This window comes from Pristiophorus japonicus, chromosome 3 (assembly GCF_044704955.1).
Source record: "Pristiophorus japonicus isolate sPriJap1 chromosome 3, sPriJap1.hap1, whole genome shotgun sequence".
Classification (NCBI taxonomy): domain Eukaryota; kingdom Metazoa; phylum Chordata; class Chondrichthyes; family Pristiophoridae; genus Pristiophorus; species Pristiophorus japonicus.
The window spans coordinates 261,750,530-261,775,910 of NC_091979.1; the positions used below are offsets into that span (position 1 = coordinate 261,750,530).

Here is a 25,381-nt window from a genome sequence, read left to right on the forward strand (position 1 = left end):
TGCCAAGCTTTCTATTTTCTTTGGAAGAGGTCATTTGGAATTTTACCGGGATATTTGTGACACTGAGAGTAATATTTGCTTTCTTAAGCTGATGTAACGGGGAGTGCCGTCCCCCTAGCATAGGTGTTCAATGCATAGATCTGGGGTTGTGCTTCATGCTCGAACAGTGTGTAAACCAATAAATAGTGGAGGGAGGGGCAGTTGTCAAGCTGTATTTCCACCGAGGTCACTCCATGGTTTTGTACATACTGGAAGGGAAGATGAATCTTAAAACAAAAGTGGAAAAGAAGAAACTCATGCAATTGACAAAATAAACAGGCTCCTACATCAAGAAATACCAGTTCATCAGAGCAACTGGTAAAATGTAATTAAAAAAAAGTGTGGGAGAAGTTTCAGAGAATGCGGTTAATATTTCATAAAAAGTTGCTGGTTTTGTCAGTTGGACTGGGACCTCAAGAGGAGGAGGAAAGGCCTAGTCAGCCTGCAGACACAGTTAATCAGCAGCAAAATCTTGCTGTTGACTTTGAAGCCACAGTTGGCAGCAGAATTCTAAAGCGGAACTACTAGGTTATTTTATGCCACATAATTATTGCTTTAAAGTCATAATCGAACAATATAATAACAGGCTTACAATGAAACAGTGTGCAAAGCAATATTGGCCTGTCACTCAGATCCCACACTGAACAGTGAACCAACTTGTTCCTTTAATTAGAATGTTAATTGCCAATCGGATCATTCAGACTTTCAAATATGTTGTAGTCTCTTTAAATTAAACAATAATGGCAAAAAATGAATTCCCTTATTAACATGTTAAATTGCATTAGCTCTGTAATGCAAGTCATTAATGCTGTGCACTGAATCGACAAAGTATTGAATTTTAATTTCCACCCACATCCTCCGTTAGTAATAGAAGAATTGTGCCACATTGTCCTTCTATGGAGGTGATGCAGGACTATAAATCACCATTAATTTTTTTTTTAGCAGTTCGCTGCCTTCTCTCTAAGTGCTAATAAAGTAAACCTAATCAGATTTGTCAATGGAGTGAAATAGCGCTATGTTATCTGAGCATGCAAATAAATTCATGTCATTGTATGACATTCCTCTGGCCAGTATTTTAGCAGAGACATTAATCGTATCTGATGCGTCCACAACCATTAGGTCAATGTTTTTTTCATTGGAAAATATTCCAATTATCCGGGAGTATGAATTAAGCAATTTTAATAAAACAGAACACAAGGCAATTTTTTTGCATGATTTTGATTCAAATCATGCTTTTCCAAATGTCCTGCTACTGCTTCTTTAATAATGGACTGCAACATTTTCTCAACCACAGATGTTAGGCTAACTGGTCTATAGTTTCCTGCTTTTTGTCTGCCTCCTTTATTAAATAGGAGCGTTACATTTTCCGTTTTCCAATCTGCTGGGACCTCCCCAAAATCCAGGGAATTTTGCTAGACTATTTCAAAACATGATTTCATAACCAAACCAGCGTACTAAGCTTAACTAAGGGATACTACAGAGGTATGAGGGCAGAGTTGGCTAAAGTGGACTGGGAAAATAGATTAAAATGTAGGATGGTTGATGAACAGTGGTGTACATTTAAGGAGATATTTTGTAACTCTCAAGAAAAATGTATTCCAGTGAGGAGGAAAGGGTGTAAAAGAAAAGGTAGCCATCCGTGGCTAACTAAAGAAATAAAGGATGGTATCCAATTAAAAACAAGGGCATACAAAGTGGACAAAACTAGTGGGAAGACAAAAGATTGGGAAGTTTTTAAAAGCCAGCAAAGAGTGACTAAAAAAATGATGAGGAATGGGAAGATAGACTATGAAAGTAAATTAGCACAAAATATAAAAATAGATAGCAAGAGTTTCTACAGGTATATAAAAAGGAAAAGAGTGGCTCAAGTAAATGTTGGCCCCTTAGAGGAGGGGACCGGGGAATTAGTAATGGGGAACATGGAGATGGCAGAAACTCTGAACGAATATTTTGTATCAGTCTTTACAGTAGAGGACACTAAAAATATTCCAACAGTGGATAGTCAAGGGGCTACAGAGGGGGAGGAACTTAACACAATCACTGTCATGTATTCAACTATCATTGTAACCCATGAAAAAGCTGACCTAAGTTGTACACCTTGAGAACATTGACCACAAGGGGGTGATCTTGTGGGAGACACTCCTAACCTGGACTTTCAGGTATAAAAGGGGAAGCTCCACCCACCTTCATCACTTGAGGTCTTGGTAATAAAGGTAACTGGTGACAGAGTGACCTTCTCTCAAGGGCCTCGTGTGCATTTATACTGTACAGTAAGGACATATCATTGGCGACGAGAAACTGGGATTTAAACCATGCGAGCATGGCCACTAGCAGCACAGAAGAGAGGTACTGTGTTGGTGATGATTGGGACGACTTTATTGAGAGACTACAGCAAAGTTTTGTCACTAAGGAATGGTTGGGACAGGATTCGGCTGACAAACGCAGGGCTCATCTCCTGACGGTTTGTGGATCCAGAACGTACTCCCTGATGAAGGACCTTCTAGCGCCAGAGAAGTCGGCGGACAAGACATTCGAAGAGCTCAGTAAGTTGATCGGGGAACACCTTAAACCGGCGAGCAGCATGCACATGGCGAGACACCGGTTTTACACGCACCAACGGCGAGAAGGGAAAAGCGTTCCAGACTTCGTGGCAGATCTCCAGCGACTGGCGAGCCTATGTAAGTTCCCAGATGCATGCAGAGCGGAGACGCTGTGAGACTTTTTTATTGAGGGCATCGGGCATGCTGGGGTTTTCAGGAAACTGATTGAGATCAAAGACTTGACCTTGGAAGCGGCGGCTTTGATAGCCCAGACATTTATCTCTGGGGAGGAAGAGACCAGAATGATGTATGACAAAAATCTTGGCTCAAATGAGGCAAACGACCAGGGAGTCAACATTGTTAACGTGGCACACAGTTCTCTAGGCAGACAAGGGCAATCGGACATGCCCCAGCATGAGGTCGAACCCAAAGGGGGAATTCAACAGAGACAATGGCTAGCTGAACGGCGATTCATGCCATCGTAATGGAAAATGCGGCTAGTAATGGGGCCATCAACACCTGTTAATGGTGCGCTTAAGGGCAGTTACAGAGACAGTCAGAGACGATCGACTGGTAATGGACCTTTTGTTTCCAACAATGGGGCCTCCAGCTCATGTTGGAGGTGCGGAGGCAAACACCCAGCCAGATCTTGCAGGTGTCAGCAATATACCTGCAGAAACTGCAATGTCAGCGGTCACTTGGCACGTATGTGCAGGAAGCCTGCAGCCAGGTTGATGTACGAGGCGGACGGGCCCGATGTAAGCCCTACAAGGCCAAATGAATACTGGAGGAAATCGCTGGAAGCTGAAGTTCAGCAAGTTCATGTGGAGCACATGTACAGTTCCTATACCAGGATGCCACCGATAATGATGAAAGTGCTCCTCAATGGCATCCCAGTATTAATGGAGCTAGACACGGGGGCCAGCCAGTCCCTGATGAGTATCAAACAGTTCGAAAGGTTGTGGGTGTCCAAGGCCAGGAGGCCAAAATTATTGCCGATTGACACACAGCTACGGACATATACAAAGGAGATCATTCCGGTGCTAGGCAGCGCCATGGTAGTTGTGACCCACAAAGATTCGGAGAACAGGTTGCCACTCTGGATTGTCCTGGGGGACGGTCCTGCACTACTGGGGAGGAGTTGGCTTGCTGTCATGAACTGGAAATGGGGCGATGTCAATGCAATTTCTTCTGTGGAGCGAGTATCATGCTCACAGGTCCTGGACAAATTTGACTCATTATTTCAACCCGACATCGGCACTTTCATGGGGGCCAAGGTAGTGATTCACATAAACCCGGACGCCAGGCCAGTACACCATAAGGCCAGAGCGGTGTCGTACATGATGCAGGAAAAGATAGAATGCGAATTGGACCGCCTGCTGAGGGAAGGCATCATCTCGCCAGTCGAATTCAGTGACTGGGCGAGCCCGATTGTGCCGGTGCTCAAGGCGGATGGGTTGGTCAGGATCTGTGGCGATTACAAGGCCACCATCAATCAGGTGTCCATCCAAGACCAGTACCCGCTACCGAGAGCAGAGCACCTCTTTGCGACGCTATTCGGTGGCAAACTTTTTTCAAAATTGGACCTGACCTCAGCTTACATGACCCAGGAGCTGGTGAGTGAGACAAAGAAGCTGACTACCATCACGACACACAAGGGGTTGTTTGAGTATAACGGATGTCTGTTCAGGATTTGTTCGGCCGCCGTGATCTTTCAGCGAAATATGGAAAGCCTCCTCAAGTCGATTCCAAGGACGGTGGTTTTTCAAGACGACATCCTCATCACGGGTCGTGATACTGAAGAACACCTCCACAATCTGGAGGAAGTGCTACGCAGACTGGACCAGATAGGGCTGCGACTGAAAAAGGCGAAGTGCGTCTTCTTAGCTCCAGAGGTAGAATTCCTGGGGAGGAGGGTAGCAGCAGACGGATCAGACCCATTGCATCCAAAACAGAAGCGATCCAGAGAGCACCCAGACCCCGTAACACGACGGAGCTGCGTTCGCTCCTGGGGCTCCTGAACTATTTTGGTAACTTTCTTCCCAAATTGAGCACGCTGTTAGCCGCTACACGTGCTCCTACGCAAAGATCGCGATTGGGTCTGGGGGGACAGCCAGGAAAGGGCTTTTGATAGAGCACGCAATTTGTTATGCTCCAACAAACTGTTAACGTTTTATGACCCGTTTTAACGTGCGATGCGTTGTCCTCTGGGGCCGGGTGTGTGTTGCAGCATGTGAATGCCAATGGTCAGTTACAGCTCGTAGCTTATGCCTCCAGAAGTCTGTCCCAGGCAGAAAAGGGCTACGGAATGGTAGAAAAGGAAGCGCTAGCATGTGTATATGCAGTTAAAAAAATGCACCAGTAACTGTTTGGCAGGAAATTTGAACTGGAGACAGATCACAAACACCTAACGTCCCTTTTGGCTGACAACAAAGCCATAAATGCGAATGCATCGGCCCGCATACAGAGGTGGGCACTCACGTTAGCCGCCTATGACTACACAATTCGGCACAGACCGGGCACTGAAAACTGCGCCGATGCACTCAGCAGGCTCCCACTAGCCACCACTGAGGGGGCAACTGAGCATGATGCTGAGATGGTCATGGCTGTTGAAGCTTTCGAAAATGAAGGCTCACCTGTGATAGCCCGTCAGATTAAAGTCTGGACAAATAAAGACCCGCTACTGTCTTTAGTTAAGAAATGTGTCCTGAATGGGGACTGGGCAGCCACGTACGGGGCATGCCCTGAGGAATTTAAACCGTTTCATAGGCGCAAGGATGAACTCTCGATTCAGGCCGATTGCCTACTGTGGGAAAACCGTGTAGTCATGCCCCAGATGGGCAGAGAGGTGTTTATCAGTGAACTTCACAATGAGCACCTGGGCATTGTCATGATGAATGCAATTGCCAGGTCACACGTTTGGTGGCCAGGAATAGATGCAGACCTGGAACTTTGTGTTGTCAGGTGCAACACGTGTGCTCAGCTGGGCAACGCACCCAGGGAAGCCCCCCCTTAGCCCCTGGTCCTGGCCCGCCAAGCCATGGTCACGCATCCATGTGGACTACGCAGATCCTTTCATGGGAAAAATGTTTTTGGTTGTAGTAGACGCCTACTCCAAATGGATTGAGTGTGCCATTTTAAATTCAAGCACATCCTCTGCCACGGTAGAAAGTCTACAGGCAATGTTCGCCGCCCATGGTCTACCGGATGTCTTGGTCAGCAACAATGGCCCGTGCTTCACAATCACTGAATTCCAGGACTTCATGGCAGGCAATGGAATCAACCATGTCAGAATGGCATGGTTCAAGCCAGCCTCAAACGGCCAGGCAGAATGAGCAGTGCAAGTAATCAAACAGGGGATGCTCAGAATCCAAGGGGGTTCCCTACAATGCCGCTTATCACGCCTCCTGTTGGCCAATAGATCCCGACCACACTCGCTTACAGGAGTTCCACCCGCAGAGCTGCTAATGAAAAGGATGCTCAAAACCAGGATATCCCTTATACACCCCACTATGAAATAAATTGTTGAGAGCAGGCATCAGTCACAATGTGACTGCCATGACAGGAATGCGAGGGCGCGATGTATTGATGTCAATGACCCTGTTTTTGTCCTTAATTACGCTGCAGGGCCCAAATGGCTTGCAGGCACTGTGATTGCCAAAGAGGGGAATAGGGTTTTGGTAGTTAAACTTACCAATGGACAAATCTGCCGCAAACACGTGGATCAAACTAAAAGGAGGTTCAGCAACGCCATAAAAGAAGCAGAGGAAGAACATGACGTAAAGTTTACTCCACCACAGGTGACCGAACACCAGAACCAAGTGCAGGAGAGCCCAGTCACTGTGGGCAGTCCGGACAGGCCTGAGACACCGCAAACAGCAGACACGCAGGCCAGCGCCCAACAACCAAAGCCCCAACTCAGGCGCTCTACAAGGGAGCATAAACCACCAGAGAGACTTAACCTGTGATCCCAATAAGACTTTGGGGGAGGAGGTGATGTCATGTATTTAACTATCATTGTAACCCATGTATAAGCTGACCTAAGTTGTACACATTGAGAACATTGACCACAAGGGGGTGAACTTGTGGGAGACACTCCTAACCTGGACTTTCAGGTATAAAAGGGGAAGATCCACCCACCTTCATCACTTGAGGTCTTGGTAATAAAGGTAACTGGTCACAGAGTGACCTTCTCTCAAGTATGGGCCTCGTGTGCATTTATACTGTACAGTAAGGACATATCAATCACAATCACTAAGGAGGTGGTACTCAGTAAGATAATGGGACTAAAGGCAGATAAATCCCCTGGACCTGATGGCTTGCATCCTAGGGTCTTAAGAGAAGTAGCGGCAGGAATTGTGGATGCATTGGTTGTAATTTACCAAAATTCCCTGGATTCTGGGGAGGTCCCAGCAGATTGGAAAACTGTAAATGTAACACCCCTATTTGAAAAAGGAGGCAGACAAAAAGCAGGAAACTATAGACCAGTTAGCCTAACATCTGTGGTTGAGAAAATGTCGGAGTCCATTATTAAAGAAGCAGTAGCAGGACATTTGGAAAAGCAAAATTCAGTCAGGCAGAGTCAGCATGGATTTATGAAGGGGAAGTCATGTTTGACAAATTTGCTGGAATTCTTTGAGGATGTAATGAACAGGGTGGATAAAGGGGAACCAGTGGATGTGGTGTATTTGGACTTCCAGAAGGCATTTGATAAGGTGCCACACAAAAGGTTACTGCACAAGATAAAAGTTCACGGGGTTGGGGGTAATATATTAGCATGGATAGAAGATTGGCTAACTAACAGAAAACAGAGAGTCAGGATAAATGGTTAATTCTCAGGTTGACAATCAGTAACTAGTGGGGTGCCACAGAAATCAGTGCTGGGACCCCAACTATTTACAATCTATATTAACGACTTGGAAGAAGGGACCGAGTGTAACATAGTTAAATTTGCTAACGATACAAAGATGGGAGGAAAAGCTGTGTGTGAGGGGGACACAAAAAACCTGCAAAATGACATAGACAGGCTAAGTGAGTGGGCAAAATTTTGGCAGATGGAGTATAATGTTGGAAAGTGTGAGGTTATGCACTTTGGCAGAAAAAAAATCAAAGAGCAAGTTATTATTTAAATGGAGAAAAATTGAAAAGTGCTGCAGTACAGCAGGACCTGGGGGTCCTGGTACATGAAACACAAAAGGTTAGTATGCAGGTACAGCCAAGTGATCAGGAAGGCCAATGGAATCGTGACCTTTATTGCCAAGGGGATGCACTATAAAAGCAGGAATGTCTTGCTACAATTATACAGGGTATTGCTGAGGCCACACCTGGAATACTGCATGCAGTTTTGGTTTCCATATTTAAGAAAGGATATACTTGCTTTGGAGGCAGTTCAGAGAAGGTTCACTAGGTTGATTCCGGGGATGAGGGGGTTGACTTATGAGGAAAGGTTGAGTAGGTTGGGCCTCTACTCATTGGAATTCAGAAGATGAGAGATGATCTTATCGAAACGTATAAGATTATGAGGGGGCTTGACAAGGTGGATGCAGAGAGGATGTTTCCACTGATAGAGGAGACTAGAACCAGGGGGCATAACCTTAGAATAAGGGGCCACCCATTTAAAACTGAGATGAGGAGGAACTTCTCACAGAGGGTTGTAAATTTGTGAAATTTGCTGCCTCAGAGAGCTGTGGAAGCTGAGTCATTGAATAAAATTAAGACAGACATAGACAGTTTCTTAACCAATAAGGGAATAAGGGGTTTTGGGGAGCGGGCAGAGAGTCCATGATCGGATCAGCTATGATCGTATTAAATGGTGGAACAGGCTTGAGGGGCCATAAGGCATACTCCTGCTCCTATTTCTTATGTTCTTATGATTCGACCTCACAATAATAAAAAAGCAGTAAACAGCTATTTGCTATTAAAATGGACACTCCTTTTTCTTCAGATTACACACAACTGTTAGAGAATGGTTTCTAACCCATGATGTCATGCAGCTGATGATGTGATGGTGGATTGTTGAAATACATAAACACTTTGTGGAGTGACCATTTGTCTTAACTCTCGGGTGACGCGTGCGCAGAAGTGAGAGTTAGGACAAATAGTCACCAACACCGCACCAGTCCTACCCCACCCCCAGCGCAATTTCCACTGACCCTTTTCTGTTCATGTGTCCTCCTCTCCACCCGCCACTCCCTCCCCCCCCCCCCCCCCGCCAACCCCCGACACCCGGAACCTGTCCCGAACGCCACGTTGCAGCCCCGAGCCTCAGCATTTGTTTGAGTGAAGACTGTGGGCAGCGGGGAAGACAGAGAGAAGCGGGTCGGTGGGGGGAGAGAGAGAAGCGGGTCGGTGGGGGGAGAGAGAGAAGCGGGTCAGTGGGGGAGAGAGAGAGAGAAGCGGGTCGGTGGGGGGAGAGAGAGAAGCGGGTCGGTGGGGGGAGAGAGAGAAGCGGGTCAGTGGGAGGAGAGAGAGAAGCGGGTCGGTGGGGGGAGAGAGAGAGAGAAGCGGGTCGGTGGGAGGAGAGAGAGAAGCGAGTCGGTGGGGGGAGAGAGAGAGAGAAGCGGGTCGGTGGGAGGAGAGAGAGAAGCGAGTCGGTGGGGGGAGAGAGAGAAGCGAGTCGGTGGGGAGAGAGAGAGAGAGAAGCGGGTCAGTGGGGAGAGAGAGAGAGAAGCGGGTCGGTGGGGGGAGAGAGAGAAGCGAGTCGGTGGGGAGAGAGAGAGAGAAGCGGGTCAGTGGGGGGAGAGAGAGAGAGAAGCGGGTCGGTGGGGGAGAGAGAGAGAGAAGCGGGTCGGTGGGGAGAGAGAGAAGCGGGTCGGTGGGAGGAGAGAGAGAAGCGGGTCGGTGGGGGGAGAGAGAGAGAAGCGGGTCGGTGGGGGAGAGAGAGAGAGAAGCGGGTCGGTGGGGGGAGAGAGAGAGAGAAGCGGGTCAGTGGGGGGAGAGAGAGAGAGAAGCGGGTCGGTGGGGGGAGAGAGAGAGAGAAGCGGGTCGGTGGGGGAGAGAGAGAGAGAAGCGGGTCAGTGGGGGGAGAGAGAGAGAGAAGCGGGTCGGTGGGGGGAGAGAGAGAAGCGGGTCGGTGGGGGGAGAGAGAGAAGCGGGTCGGTGGGGGGAGAGAGAGAAGCGGGTCAGTGGGGGGAGAGAGAGAGAAGCGGGTCGGTGGGGGGAGAGAGAGAAGCGGGTCAGTGGGAGGAGAGAGAGAAGCGGGTCGGTGGGGGGAGAGAGAGAGAAGCGGGTCGGTGGGGGGAGAGAGAGAGAAGCGGGTCGGTGGGGGGAGAGAGAGAGAGAAGCGGGTCAGTGGGGGGAGAGAGAGAAGCGGGTCAGTGGGGGGAGAGAGAGAGAGAAGCGGGTCGGTGGGGGGAGAGAGAGAGAGAAGCGGGTCGGTGGGAGGAGAGAGAGAAGCGAGTCGGTGGGGGGAGAGAGAGAGAGAAGCGGGTCGGTGGGAGGAGAGAGAGAAGCGAGTCGGTGGGGGGAGAGAGAGAAGCGAGTCGGTGGGGAGAGAGAGAGAGAGAAGCGGGTCAGTGGGGAGAGAGAGAGAGAAGCGGGTCGGTGGGGGGAGAGAGAGAAGCGAGTCGGTGGGGAGAGAGAGAGAGAAGCGGGTCAGTGGGGGGAGAGAGAGAGAGAAGCGGGTCGGTGGGGGAGAGAGAGAGAGAAGCGGGTCGGTGGGGAGAGAGAGAAGCGGGTCAGTGGGGGGAGAGAGAGAGAGAAGCGGGTCGGTGGGGAGAGAGAGAAGCGGGTCAGTGGGGGAGAGAGAGAAGCGGGTCAGTGGGGGGAGAGAGAGAGAGAAGCGGGTCGGTGGGGGGAGAGAGAGAGAAGCGGGTCGGTGGGGAGAGAGAGAAGCGGGTCAGTGGGGGGAGAGAGAGAGAGAAGCGGGTCGGTGGGGGGAGAGAGAGAGAAGCGGGTCGGTGGGGGAGAGAGAGAGAGAAGCGGGTCGGTGGGGGGAGAGAGAGAGAGAAGCGGGTCAGTGGGGGGAGAGAGAGAGAGAAGCGGGTCGGTGGGGGGAGAGAGAGAGAGAAGCGGGTCAGTGGGGGGAGAGAGAGAGAGAAGCGGGTCGGTGGGGGAGAGAGAGAGAGAAGCGGGTCGGTGGGGGAGAGAGAGAGAGAAGCGGGTCGGTGGGGGGAGAGAGAGAGAGAAGCGGGTCGGTGGGGGGAGAGAGAGAGAGAAGCGGGTCGGTGGGGAGAGAGAGAGAGAAGCGGGTCAGTGGGGGGAGAGAGAGAGAGAAGCGGGTCAGTGGGGGGAGAGAGAGAGAGAAGCGGGTCGGTGGGAGGAGAGAGAGAGAAGCGGGTCGGTGGGGGGAGAGAGAGAGAAGCGGGTCGGTGGGGGAGAGAGAGAGAGAAGCGGGTCAGTGGGGGGAGAGAGAGAGAGAAGCGGGTCAGTGGGGGAGAGAGAGAGAGAAGCGGGTCGGTGGGGGAGAGAGAGAGAGAAGCGGGTCAGTGGGGGGAGAGAGAGAGAAGCGGGTCGGTGGGGGGAGAGAGAAGCGGGTCGGTGAGAGGAGAGAGAGAGAGAAGCGGGTCGGTGGGGGAGAGAGAGAGAGAATCGGGTCGGTGGGGGGAGAGAGAGAGAAGCGGGTCGGTGGGGGGAGAGAGAGAGAAGCGGGTCGGTGGGGGGAGAGAGAAGCGGGTCGGTGAGAGGAGAGAGAGAGAGAAGCGGGTCGGTGGGGGAGAGAGAGAGAGAATCGGGTCGGTGGGGGGAGAGAGAGAGAAGCGGGTCAGTGGGGGGAGAGAGAGAGAAGCGGGTCGGTGGGGGAGAGAGAGAGAGAAGCGGGTCAGTGGGGGGAGAGAGAGAGAGAAGCGGGTCGGTGGGGGGAGAGAGAGAAGCGGGTCGGTGGGGAGAGAGAGAGAGAAGCGGGTCAGTGGGGGGAGAGAGAGAGAGAAGCGGGTCGGTGGGGGGAGAGAGAGAAGCGGGTCGGTGGGGAGAGAGAGAGAGAAGCGGGTCAGTGGGGGGAGAGAGAGAGAGAAGCGGGTCGGTGGGGGGAGAGAGAGAAGCGGGTCGGTGGGGAGAGAGAGAGAGAAGCGGGTCAGTGGGGGGAGAGAGAGAGAGAAGCGGGTCGGTGGGGGGAGAGAGAGAAGCGGGTCGGTAGAGGGAGAGAGAGAAGCGGGTCGGTAGAGGGAGAGAGAGAAGCGGGTCGGTGGGGGGGGGAGAGAGAAGCGGGTCGGTGGGGGGAGAGAGAGAGAAGCGGGTCGGTGGGGGAGAGAGAGAGAGAAGCGGGTCGGTAGAGGGAGAGAGAGAAGCGGGTCGGTGGGGGGGGGGGAGAGAGAAGCGGGTCAGTGGGGGGAGAGAGAGAGAAGCGGGTCGGTAGAGGGAGAGAGAGAAGCGGGTCGGTAGAGGGAGAGAGAGAAGCGGGTCGGTAGAGGGAGAGAGAGAAGCGGGTCGGTGGGGGGGGGGGAGAGAGAAGCGGGTCGGTGGGGGGGGGGGAGAGAGAAGCGGGTCGGTGGGGGGGGGGGAGAGAGAAGCGGGTTGGTGGGGGGGGGGGAGAGAGAAGCGGGTCAGTGGGGGGAGAGAGAGAAGCGGGTCGGTGGGGAGAGAGAGAGAAGCGGGTCGGTGGGGGAGAGAGAGAGAAGCGGGTCGGTGGGGGGAGGAGAGAGAAGCGGGTCAGTGAGTTAAGGGTTTTCAGCTGACGGAGGCAGAACCTACGCTGGGATAAGGGACTTTGCCTGGAACTTGGTGGCTTTTGAAGAGATCTATCCTCTGTGGCTTCTGAAGTCAAAATGGATCGAGTTACAAATTGGAAAGTCAGTCAGAACTTGGGCTGGGCGGTTCCAGTTACACATTCCAGAGGAACTTCAGGGTGTGGCTTATCCTCTAAGGGGACCAATCAGCAGTAGGTCATGTGAAAATGGTGAGTCAATCAGAGAAACGACTGCCTTTCAGTTAGTACAAAAAGACGCAACCAATGCTTTGAAGCATGAACTGGTGCTGTCTCGAAAGGTGAACTCTTGAGGAGATAATGTAGAGAAGATGACAACAATACTTGACCAACGATGCTGAAGTGCGTTGGGCACTTGGTCCTCACAGGTGGCCGAGGCTTGCAATGCACCTGAGGCACCTCGTGTTGAGGGACAGCATGCAGAGTGATGGGAGCCTGTGCACCAACTGTGCACAACACTCTAAGGCTCCCAACATTGTAACTTCAGAGTTCTGAGCAGTACTCCAGTTGCTGAACGTCCATTTCCAACAGGTGCTTCGAGGGAGGCTCGGGGAAGGGTATTTTCAGGTTAGCCCTCTCACTAATAAAGGACCACTCTGCATTAACTTAAGTGACTCAAGCCCTTGTGGGCTGCAGTATAAACAAAGCTGATGGCAATGTTCTGGTAGCCAGCAGCCTTCACCAGCTGCTGGAGCACAACGTTCTCACTTCCATCCCATGTGCAGCTCCCAGTGCATCATGTGCTCAGTGTGGGGAATAAACCGACCTTCCATTATGGTGCAAGATTTGGTTCAGGCACAGAGCGCCAAAGGAGGAGAGGTCCTGGCACTGGGATCGCATTGGCAGCCTCTGTGTTCCAGCGTGGAAGTTATTTGAACTGAGAATTGATTAGCCATCCGCAGGTATTAAATGTTGAGATACACCACAGATACAGTTTTCGCCTCTCCGAGCACAGTATGGGTAACAATTATTATTATCACCAGCATATAAATAATAAAATAAAATCCTGACTGTTAGAACAAAAGAAGAATCAGAAATAGGAGCAGGGGTAGGCCATTTGGCCCCTCGAGCCTGCTCCGCCATTCAATAAGATCATGGCTGATCTGATCTTGACCTCAACTCCACTTCCTTGCCCGCTCCCCATAAAAGGAGCCAGCTATTCAAGAGGGCGATCTAAGTATTGCCAATACAGGTTGAACCTCCCTTATCCGGAACCCTCGGGACCTGACCTGTTCTGAATAAGGGATTTTCCGGACGAGGGGTGGTTACGTTAAATTGGATGGTACAGGTACTGAGCAAGGGGATATCGGGGCTGGCTGGCTTGGGGCTGGGAGTGCGGCAGAGAGATCATGGGGGGCGGTGTATCGCGGGGTCAGGCCGGCGATTGCGGGAGTCGGCAGCGAGGAAGGACTTCAATTTGTTCATGTTGGAGTTCTGCGCTTGAGCCACCCGGTGGCCGGGAATGGTTCTGGATGAGGGGTGGTTCTGGATAAGGGAGTTCTAGCTAAGGGAGGTTCAACCTATAACAGAATTCTTGTGACAGTTTTTAATGTTCTCCACGTTGTATTTATGCTTTTCTTTTTTCCTAAATTGTTGAAATTGTACGTATTCCTTCTTTAATCTATTTTCTTTTGCTTAGTTGAAGAAACAAATACACAGACCCCTCTCGAAAAAGGTTTGCCTCTGCGTGTTGCTAGTGGTATTATTGTAGCCCCTCTAGTGCCTGCTGCCTTTCCCCGAGTAGGATTCTGCACTTCTCGTGGCACGTGTTATTTTGCTCTGATCACAGACGTTAACCTATGTGTGTGAAAAAGTAGGACATGGTGGGATGTAAGCAAACCTGTCCATAAGTTGGTCAGTTTCATTGCCAAATCCCGACTAGTGCAGCGCTCATTCTTCACATCTGGCCTCGGTGTATGTGTAATGTCAGGTGTCAGTTAGCGTGATGGAAAACTTCTGACACGAATCAAATGGGAATTGTGAGTTGGTTAGGTGGCAGATGGGAGCTGAGCGATGTCCCTTCAGAAGGGGAATTAGATTTCCTTCAGTAACCGGTATGAATCAGGCATGAATGTAGCATTGTTGACATTTAGGTAACTTCTAAATCATTTCTATGAAACAAAGTACAAACTTAATCAGCTTACATTTATTATTAATATTGCAATGGCACAATTTCAACCCCTGAGTTTCGAAGACAATGGCATTGCTATGTTGATTTCCTACTGAATAAGTGATAAAGCATTTATGGACAAAGAAGTTCCTCTTGCAGTCAGTCCCAGTGGACAAGTTCTTGACAAGATCATGACTAAGTGGTAACCCCTAACATAATGCAGACGACTCGGTCTGAACAGGTTTGCTTGTTCACACTTTCTAGCTTCATTTTGTGCGGGTCACCGGCACCAAGCTAACTGGCAGTCATTATTAAGTCTGATTCGCTCACTGTGTAATAGAACATTTGATCCACTGATGAAACATTTGCTCCAACAATCCATTTGCCTTGCTCAGATATTTTCACTGTATCTTGAAGTACCACAGGGTTGAATTCTCCCCAAATGAATCAGCAAACAAGGACCTGGAAAAGAAAACCAGTGAACAGGGACTTAGATTTTTTTTTAATTCAGTCAGAGTCGGTATGCAACATACCATATCCCTATTAGCATATCGCAATTTAAAATAATTGAATATTGAAATGTACATTTTAATGCTCAAACATTTGAACACTCCATTAGAACTGGTAGAACTTCAACAATTGTACATCCCTGTCTGGAGTAAAAAATAAAATGGGGAAGGTGGCTCAACCGTGGCTAACAAGGGAAATTAAGGATAGTGTTAAATCCAAGGAAAGGCATATAAATTGGCCAGAAAAAACAGCAAATCTGAGGACTAGGAGAAATTTAGAATTCAGCAGAGGAGGACAAAGGGTTTAATTAGGAGGGGAACAATAGAATAAGAGAGGAAGCTTGCCGGGAACATAAAAACTGACTGCAAAAGCTTCTATAGATATGTGAAGAGAAAAAGATTAGTGAAGACAAACGTAGGTTCCTTGCAGTCAGATTCAGGTGAATTTATAATGGGGAACAAAGAAATGGCAGACCAGTTGAACAAATACTTTGGTTCTGTCTTCACAAAGGAAGACACAAATAACCTTCCAGAAATACTCGGGGACCGAGGGTCTAGTGAGAAGGAGGAACTGAAGGAAATCTTTATTAGGCGGGAAATTGTGTTAGGGAAATTGATGGGATTGAAGGCCGATAAATCCCCAGGGCCTGATAATCTGCATCCTAGAGTACTTAAGGAAGTGGCCCTAGAAATTGTGGATGCATTGGTGATCATTTTCCAACAGTCTGTCAACTCTGGATCAGTTCCTATGGACTGGAGGGTAGCTAATGTAACACCACTTTTTAAAAAAGGAGGGAGAGAGAAAACGGATAATTACAGACCGGTTAGCCTGACATCGGTCGTGGGGAAAATGTAGGAATCAATTATTAAAGATGAAAAAGCAGCACATTTGGAAAGCAGTGACAGGATCGGTTCAAGTCAGCATGGATTTATGAAAGGGAAATCATGCTTGACAGATCTTCTAGAATTTTTTGAGGATGTAACTAGTAGAGTGGACAAGGGAGAACCAGTGGATGTGGTGTATTTGGACTTTCAAAAGGCTTTTGACAAGGTCCCACACAAGAGATTGGTGTGCAAAATTAAAGCACATGGTATTGGGGGTAATGTACTGACGTGGATAGAGAACTGGTTGGCAGACAGGAAGCAGAGAGTCGGGATGAACGGGGCCTTTTCAGAATGGCAGGCAGTGACTAGTAGAGTGCCGCAGGGCTCACTGCTGGGACCCCAGCTATTTGTAATATACATTAATGATTTAGATGAAGGAATTGAATGTAATATCTCCAAGTTTGCAGATGACACTAAGCTGGGTGACGGTGTGAGCAATGAGAAGGATGCTAAGAGGCTGCAGGGTGGCTTGGACAGGTTAGATGAGTGGGCAGATGCATGGCAGATGCAGCATAATATGGATAAATGTGAGGTTATCCACTTTGGGGGCAAAAACACGAAGGCAGAATATTATCTGAATAGCGGCAGATTAGGAAAAGGGGAGGTACAACGAGACCTGGGTGTCATGGTACATCAGTCATTGAAAGTTGGCATGCAGGTACAGCAGGCGGTGAAGAAGGCAAATGGTATGTTGGCCTTCATAGCTAGGGGATTTGAGTGTAAGAGCAGGGAGGTCTTACTGCAGTTGTACAGGGCCTTGGTGAAGCCTCACCTCGAATATTGTGTTCAGTTTTGGTCTCCTAATCTGAGGAAGGGCGTTCTTGCTATTGAGGGAGTGCAGTGAAGGTTCACCAGACTGATTCCAGGGATGGCAAGACTGACATATGAGGAGAGACTTGGGTCGACTGGGCCTGTACTCACTGGAGTTTAGAAGGATGAGAGGGGATCTCATAGAAACATATAAAATTCTGATGGGACTGGACAGGTTAGATGCAGGAAGAATGTTTCCGATGTTGGGGAAGTCAAGAACCAGAGGACACAGTCTAAGGATAAGGGGTAAGCCATTTAGGACTGAGATGAGGAGAAACTTCTTCACTCAGAGCATTATTAACCTGTGGAATTCCCTACCGCAGTTCATTGGATATGTTCAAGAGGGAGTTAGATATGGCCCTTACGGCTAAAGGGATCAAGGGGTATGGAGAGAAAGCAGGAAAGGGGTACTGAGGTGAATGATCAGCCATGATCTTATTGAATGGTGGTGCAGGCTCGAAGGGCCGAATGGCCTACTCCTGTACCTATTTTCTATGTTTCTATGTTTCATGCCCAGCGAATGTCCTTCAAACTTTTACGCCTGGAAAAAGCAGCTGCATAGCTTACTTTTACCAGCGTACCACTTTTAAATTATAGAAAAATTACATTCAATCATTCATTTTTATATTAAAAACCCTGTCCGTTAAGGTAAGTTTATTTTAACCCAATTAAAACACATTTAAAAAAACATTCAAAAAATATATTTTTTTCAAAAACATTTGTTAATTACATTTAATTTCAATTCATTTTAAATATGTGAGGTGTTTTTAAATTTATTGTGCTGTGTTTCTTGTTTTAGCGGGTTATTCTCATTGCTAGTACAAATGGAGTTCCCATTTTTATCAATGAGAATACTGCATAGTGATTGGTGGTTCAGGCGCACATGATTACAGCGGATGCGTCCATACGTGGAAGACAGATCCCCACGCGCTGCACAGCAAAGGCCTCGGACGAACGCCTCTGACCCGAAAAAAATCTACAAAACTACTTGGTGGTCCCGGAGGAATGAATACTTCCACTCCGGGGCCTAGATGCACAGCCCAGCACATAGGCCCACGCATCCCAGGAGCGTACAGGCATCCTGGGATCACGTGAGCCAGACCACCAATGAACATGAACATGGAGTATTCTCATTGATAGTAATGATGAGTTCCGTTTGTATGCAGCTCCTATTACTATCAATGAGAATACCCCCAAGAACACAGAAACACAATACATAAATAAACACCTCACATATTTAAAATTGAATTAAATTAAATGTTTTTGGAAAAAAAAAATGTTTTTGATTTAAAAAAAAAATGCTTTAATAGGGTTAAAAATAAACTTACCTTAATGGACAGGGGTTTTAATATAAAAATTAGGAATAACATTTAATTTTTCTATCTTTTAAATCTCTTACACTGGTAAAAGCAGGCCTTTACCAGGCGTAAGAGTTTTAAGGACATTCACTTAAACTCTGTGAGCTCCGAACCAGCGACCTACTCTCAAGTGCACATTTACCCATTTAATTACAATAATAGGTCCAAACAAAACAATATCCAGCTGAATGTGGCAGTTACTGTGCTGGCACCAAAGACAGTGCTCTTGCTAAATTTTATAATGACCACTAAATAAAGAGTTTCCCTGGCAGACAATTTAGATGTCACTGCAATTTACTCTGCACCACCTTGTCATTGCCTCTTGAGATTGTTACAGACTCATACAGACTGGGCAGGAGTTGGACAAATAGCCTAAGTCTCTGCCCGCGAAGACCCTTCTCCCAGGGAGGCACGCAATCTGTCAAAAGACATTTTAACAGATCGCAAGTGCCGGGTTCAGGTGCCTGCCTTTTGCATGCCTAAACCTGGAACTTGCGGAGCATCGTACACACCCGGAGAGGCCGCAGTTTACAGCCCAACGCTTTACTCAATTGCACTGAAGACTGTATGAGTCTGTAACAATCTCAAGAGGCAATGACAAGGTGGTGCAGAGTAAATTGCAGTGACATCTAAATTGTCTGCCAGGGAAACTGTTTATTTAGTGGTCATTATAAAATTTAGCAAGAGCACTTTCTTTGGTGCCAGCACAGTAACTGCCACATTCAGCTGGATATTGTTTTGTTTGGACCTATTATTGTAATTAAATGGGTAAATGTGTACTTGAGAGTAGGTCGCTGGTTCAGAGCTCACAGAGTTTAAGTGAAAGATGAAGATTTAATTGACACAAAGGGAAATCCACGTGACAAGCTTTCTGAGTTTTTCAACAGTCTGTTTCAATTGGAAATACTAATGTAGGCAGAACTCCATAATTGTCTCCAGTTGAAACGTATACAAAGTTTGGAGCTCAATTGTGGAGGTAAATTGTTCAATCTATTCTTCCTATACATTTCTTATCTGATAGTTGTTTCGAAAGTGGATATTTCTTTTCAAGTTTCTGGGGGTGTGATATGGCGATGTTACATATTGTCGCTCCAACATGTTTCATCATATTGTGGTAGCAGGTTTTGACCTTACCATTGTAAGGAGGAACAGAGGGGAAGATTGGTGCTTCTTCACAAGGATGGCTAGAAAATTGAAGAGACAGTGATCCACCCCCCTGTCTTCTCATCCAGCCACACTTTCGCATTTCCCACCACAAGTTCTACAGCAAAATTGAATTGGCAGCTCACTCTCTCTCTCTCTCTCTCTCTCTCTCTGTTTCCCTCTGTCTCTCTGTCTCTCTCTGTTTGAAGAATGGTGGACATGGACTGGGAATGCAAATGAGACAGGAAAAACATAAAAGTACATTCATGTTTGGATGGGGAGGAGGGAAATGAAGTATCTTGGGCCTGTGACAAGGAGAAACTGCATTTCTGTTTCACAGTACAGCGTGCTGTGGTTAAAGTATCTGGACTGACAGTAAATCATTTCAAAAATGAGCCTTAGTTCCACAACTGAAGTGCCTGTGGCTCTAAGCACCATTGGCAGCTGATTGCCAGTGGTATCTGTGCAGGGAGGCTGTTGCTGCATTAAGTGGCCACATGCAATTATTCACCTTCGTTATGATGATGCTCCACAAAGTATATTTGTCGTCAGAAAATGAGGAAATGGTTTTGGAACATTGGTCTAATCCAGATTAATGTGCTCCCTACTAAGCTTCTAGTACACTAATCAAGCACAATCTTAAAAAAAAGTCCAATGCCTCTACTTCATGGCCACATGAACACCGCTTTATCCCAGTGCTATAGCGCACCTACCTGTTGCGTCAAAGTTAAAGTAATTTTAGTTATGTTACTAACGTGTTTGCATATTACAGATGTGTATGCACCTGTGAGTATGCTCACAGGTTTAGCGTTCGTTTGGGAGGCGAGGTAGCCAAGAGGTTAAGACGATGGATTATTAATCCATTGTGCTCTGCACGTGTGGGGTTCAAATCCCATCCTCGTCGTTATTGTGTTAAACCTTTTAGTGCCCCCATTAACAAGGGGGCACTTGATTTATAGATTCACAAAAATAATTGTGGAGCTGTTCCAAGCGCTTGATTTAAAGTTTCTACTCAAATAGTTGTGGAACTGCTGAGTTGGGAGTGGCTTAGCCAGTCACGTGATGTCCACAAGACTCAATAAAACCCCAGCCAGTTGGGTTCAGAGAATCCACGATGAGGCAGGTGGTTGTGAGCCTGGTGGATGAACTGGTAATGTGTAGTGTAATTGTTAAACCTTTCGCTAATAAACCAACTAGTTCTTAATAGCAAAGTGTTGCTATGAATTCTTAAGCAAAAAACCCATGAAGTGAATACGTTACAAGATGTAACGTTTCTTTTCAAAATAATTGGTAGTTTCCATTTTCCTTCCTATCAGTTTCAGACTGCTTTTCAGTTGCTGGTCAGATTCACTGAATGACACGATGATCCGGCCTGGATCTTCCTCTTTGCGGTGGTGTTCCAGCAGGGTGGGAGTTGCAGCCACCCCTCTTACACAGCCACAACCCTGTCCCATTTCTCCTGGGTCGAAGGTCATTATCCATGCCTGGCAGGATTCCTGCTGTCAAGAGTAAATATAAGAAATAGGAGCAGGAGTAGGCCATTTGGCCCTTCGAGCTTGCTCCACCATTCAATAAGATCATAGCTGTTCTGACCTTGGCCTCAACTCCACTTTCCTGCCCGCTCCCCATAATCCTTGACTCCTTTATCATTCAAAAATCTGTCTATCTCCACCTTAAATGTATTCAATGACCCAGCCTCCACAGTTCTATGTGGTAGAGAATTCCACAGATTCACAACCCTCTGAGAGAAGAAATTCCTCCTCATCTTAGTTTTAAATGGGCGACCCCTTATTCTGAGACTATGCCCCCCAGTTCCCACGAGGGGAAACATCCTCTCTGCATCTGCCCTGTCAAGCTCAAGCTCGCCAGCGCCCCGGAGGAATGCAGCATTACAGTATCTCAAATGTTGATGGTGAATAAGTCAGAAACCCTTGCAAGGGCCCAAGTTTCCCCAGGAGTTGCTCCGTTTTTTTTTGGAGCAACTAGATTTTTTTGGAGTAACTTAAAAACTGCAATTCTCCCCATTTAAGTTGCTCCAGTGTAAGTGAGTTAGTTAGGTTTTTTTTTCCAAAAGGGAGCGTTACTAGCCACTTACGCCTGTTAAGCAAGTTTAGCCAGCTAAAATTTACTCCAAACTAACTTAGGCCAGTGTAAGTAGGCACTTTTATAATTTCAGAAAAACCTGAGGTGAATTAAGAAATCAGTGCAGGCAGCCAGAGATAGCGGCGGGGGAGGGGGGGGGGGCGGGGGGAAGGGGAATTAGAGGGTTTTACAAAGCATTAAACATTTCACTTTTAACCATAAAGATGCATAGAAACCATCATAATTTTTAAATAACAATAACTGAATATTAAATCAAATAATAAAAATTAGAAGTCCTATCTTGCCGACTGGAACACGCACCGGCAAAGCCCTTCGGCCAGGGCTAGGGGCGGGAGGCTGGGAGAGACCTATGCGTGTAAGGCAATCGGTCGTTGGCTTCCTCGCCCCACAGACATTCAAGATATAATTGGCGTATTTTGTACCTAGGCATTGGTGTTTATTAATTTGATGCTTCCAGATTGCAAGATTCCACTTTTAGAATTCTAACCAGTCCGGAATAAAAGCAGGGCGTTTCTCCCCCAGTCTAGGCGCGCTCCCCGCGGATGCGCAGGTCGATCTTGAAGTGTCATCTCCTTACTTTGATGAAATCTGTGGTTGTCAGAGAATGTTCAAAGACGTGGATCCCGAGTCCAGCTTAGAGTCGTCAATATCGGGCAGGTCCCACATCTTTCAGTCACGAGTCTGTATCAGCCACTTACCTGGAGTGTTGCAAGCTGCGTCTGTCAACAGGAGTTGTGTGCGAGTTTCTGCCCTGTTACTGCTCTTTGGTCACTGTTAAAGCATCCGTGGCCAGAGCGTCCTTCTTCTGAACGGAGCACAGACTGACTCCGAACATGGGCTTGTGTAACTCCCGACCACAGCAAGTGAGTGGGCTCTCCTTCCAACTTAGTTCCCATCGGGTGATTTGTCAGTCGGTCTGTCAATGAAACCAGCGATTTCCCTCCCAGACATCTCGGGCAGACGTTGCCTTCTGGGCTCCCAGTTAATCGGATCATCCCAGCGATAATTGGTGTGGGTGTTTCTAGGAAGCCTAAGTCCCGATAACTAATTAAGCACATCTTCAATGCCCGGGGAGCCCATTCGGCCAGGGCTAGGGGCGGTGTGCTCCGGGCCCCTCCCACACAGCCTGCAGAGCGTAGCAGAGATTTGTGCTGCGAGGAGCTACTGCACATGTGCGCACATTCTAGCGCACATGTGCAAAGGTCCCAGCATTGTTTTCAGCGCCGGGACCTGGCTCCACCTCCCACCCCTTGTGCTGCGCTATGCCGAAGACGTCCTGAGGAGCGGGGAGAATTAAAAGGTAACTTTTTGGCGCCCTTTTTATTCTAAAAAGTCGGCACCGTTTTTACGGGGCGGGGGGAGGGGACTTGGCCCCCAAAAGGAGTATATAAGGGCTTTTAGATCTACTTATGTCTCAGCTGTTAAACATAGAGATCATCTGCAACTTGCACACCTTTTCCCATTTTTGCTGTAAGGCATTACTGGGTAGAATGCTTCTTTATTTGATCGCATTGTCACACAGCGTCAAATTGTTAACCTTCAGAAAACTCATTATTTTTTCTTTTTAATTCCCTTTTTATCTTCAGCCAACTCGATCTTCTTCTGAAAGTATTTCCTCCAGACCTGGTTCCAGCATCCCAGGATCACCCGGTCACACAATTTATGTGAGTAACTAGGATACGTTTATTTGTTCCTGAATTCAAAATCTCCAATAAATGTTTAAAAAATACCGACGATTTTCCTCCGACTTTGCACCGGTTTCCCAGCATAACTCGGGTGAAGCCCTGACCCAGAGAGGGGTTGTGCAAAGCCAAATGGGGCGGTAATAACGGAATGACATTGTACGCCACATTTTCCTGTCATTACCACCTCGCAATGCTGAATGCCAGGAACGCCTTGTACACCAGGCATTGCTGGGGCTGACTGTGGCCTTTTAAAACTTAAATGGCTAGGGAGAGCAATCACCCACACGCTTCAGCTGGGATGTTGCGGAGACCAGTTGCTTTTCCCAGCCTGGAAAAGGACGGCTCTTTAAGCTGCTGCAGGTGCCAGAGAGCTGCAGCAGTCAGGATTTTCCACTCCCCCACTGTGACGGGTTCAACAGCACCGGCAGTAACCCTGCCGTGAGCTGCCAAAAGATTTCATATGAGTTGATTCTGAGAGATTTGCTGGGATGAGTATCACACGTCTGACTGGATGGAATATCCTGCCCGCCACTCCTATAGTGACATAGTTGCTGAAGAGGAAAATCTCAGCCAGTATCTTTTGTATGATATTCACTTTTTTTAAGACAAAGGTCCCGCACCAACCTGACCCCCCCCCCTCCCCCCCGCCCCCACAGAGCACTGCCCCCCGGTCATCAAAATCCACGGCGTGGCGTTGGACAATGTGGACCATTTTCCATACCCCGGGAGCCTACTATCAGCAAGGGCCGACATCGATGACGAGGTCCAACACCGCCTCCAGTATGCCAGCGCAGCCTTCGGTCGCCTGAGGAAGAGAGTGTTTGAAGACCAGGACCTCAAATCTGGCACTAAGCTTATGGTCTACAAGGCAGTAATGATACCCGCCCTCCTATATAGCTCAGAGATGTGGACTATATACAGCAGACACCTCAAAGTGCTGGAGAAATACCACCAGCGCTGCCTCCGCAAGACCCTGCAAATCCCCTGGGAGGATAGACGCACCAACGTCAGTGTTCTCAATCAGGCCAACATCCCCGGCATCGAAGCACTGACCACACTCGACCAGCTCCGTTGGGCGGGCCACATTGTCTGCAAGCCCGACACGAGACTCCCAAAGCAAACGCTCTACTCAGAACTCCTACACGGCAGGCGAGCCCCAGCTGGGCAGAGGAAATGTTTCAAGGGCACCCTCAAAGCTTCCTTGATAAAGTGCAACATCCCCACTGGTACCTGGGAATCCCTGGCCCAAGACTGCCCTAAGTGGAGGAAGAGCATCCGGGAGGGCGCTGAGCACCTCGAGTCTCGTCGCCAAGAGCATGCAGAAATCAAGCAGAGACAGCGGAAGGAGTGTGCAGCAAACCAGTCCCGCCCACCCCTTCCTTCAATGACTGTCTCGTCCCACCTGTGACAGAGACTGTAATTCACGTATTGGACTGTACAGTCACCTGAGAACTCACTTTTAGAGTGGAAGCAAGTCTTCCTCGATTTCGAGTGACTGCCTATGATGATGATGATGATGGCATTGTTGCTGAAGAGGAAATAGCAGCCGATATCTTTTGTTTGATATTCACTTTTTTTCCTCATGTTATATGACTGAACTTGAGTAACAGCCTTAACTCTCAATATCCCTGACTGCAATTTCTGTGATGATATATTCTTTCTGTGCACTGCTTACACAACTGTGTAGCGTTATATAACTCGTGACAAAATTCCCAGATAGTAAAATAAACAGCCGTTGATGAAACAGTGATGAGGACCCAATTTCATTTGACTGGTCTCATTAGTACATCCAAGCTTTGATGTTGTTTCTATGTTTACTGGCAGTAATATTATGTAAAATGTTGCTACTTTGACATGTTTTCATGAGGCTCTTCTTTCCCTAAAGGCAAGTTGCCAATGAGTGAAAGAAACTAAAGCCCGCTGGAAATCTGGGTGGAAAAAGAAGTCCACTCAGCCATTCAAACCCACTTTTTTCCGACTTCCCAGCCATGGACTATACATCATTTAAACTCCTGAGGATGATCTTCTGAGGCTGAGGTTGACCTGAGGACAAATGGGTGGGGTGGAGTAGATAGAGTTTCACATTGCATCTATCCCTTGCTATAGTAATCTGTGAACATTTGATGCTGATACAGTCAAGTAAAATACACCCAAAGAACAACCAACAAAAACATATACGGCTGGATTTTCAGCTCATTTGCGCCTCAGTTAGTGCCTCGGTGGGGCATTAAATGCTGTATTTGGGCGCTATGCTGGGCGTCCAGGATTTACTGCCTGGCCGGAAGATTCGGCTATTGGTTTGCGCCACCACAAAATCTTACCGCCCCGCCCTCCGTTTTTAGCGTGATTATGATGTCAATCGCCGTGCAACGCTGCGCTAGCGCCCCGGATGGAACTTTTGGCCTTAACGTCTCATTTAACACCCAACCCAGGAAATGCCTGAAAAAACCAGGTGGTTCCAGGGTGCGGCAGGCAGTTTTGGCAGCATTTTTAAAAGAAGGGATGAGGATCCTACATCGCAGGTCATATTGACTACAATGGTTGCGCACATAATGCTGT

General features: G+C 48.0%; 1 protein-coding gene and 1 non-coding gene across 10 annotated transcripts in view; both read left to right on the forward strand.

The window, feature by feature from the left end:
* Positions 1–25,381, forward strand: part of ablim1b (actin binding LIM protein 1b) — a 569,062-nt gene that overhangs the window by 471,941 nt on the left and 71,740 nt on the right. For 8 of the 9 annotated variants that reach the window (XM_070876584.1, XM_070876581.1, XM_070876586.1 and 5 more), the window contains exons 9-10: positions 13,859–13,894; positions 22,724–22,801. In XM_070876584.1, coding sequence (XP_070732685.1) covers positions 13,859–13,894; positions 22,724–22,801 — 114 coding nt within the window. The remainder of the gene's footprint in view (positions 1–13,858; positions 13,895–22,723; positions 22,802–25,381) is intronic. The other variant, XM_070876582.1, reaches the window with a different exon arrangement.
* On the forward strand, positions 19,856–19,938 carry trnan-auu (transfer RNA asparagine (anticodon AUU)). Its single transcript has one exon. It is a non-coding gene; the product is annotated as a tRNA-Asn (tRNA).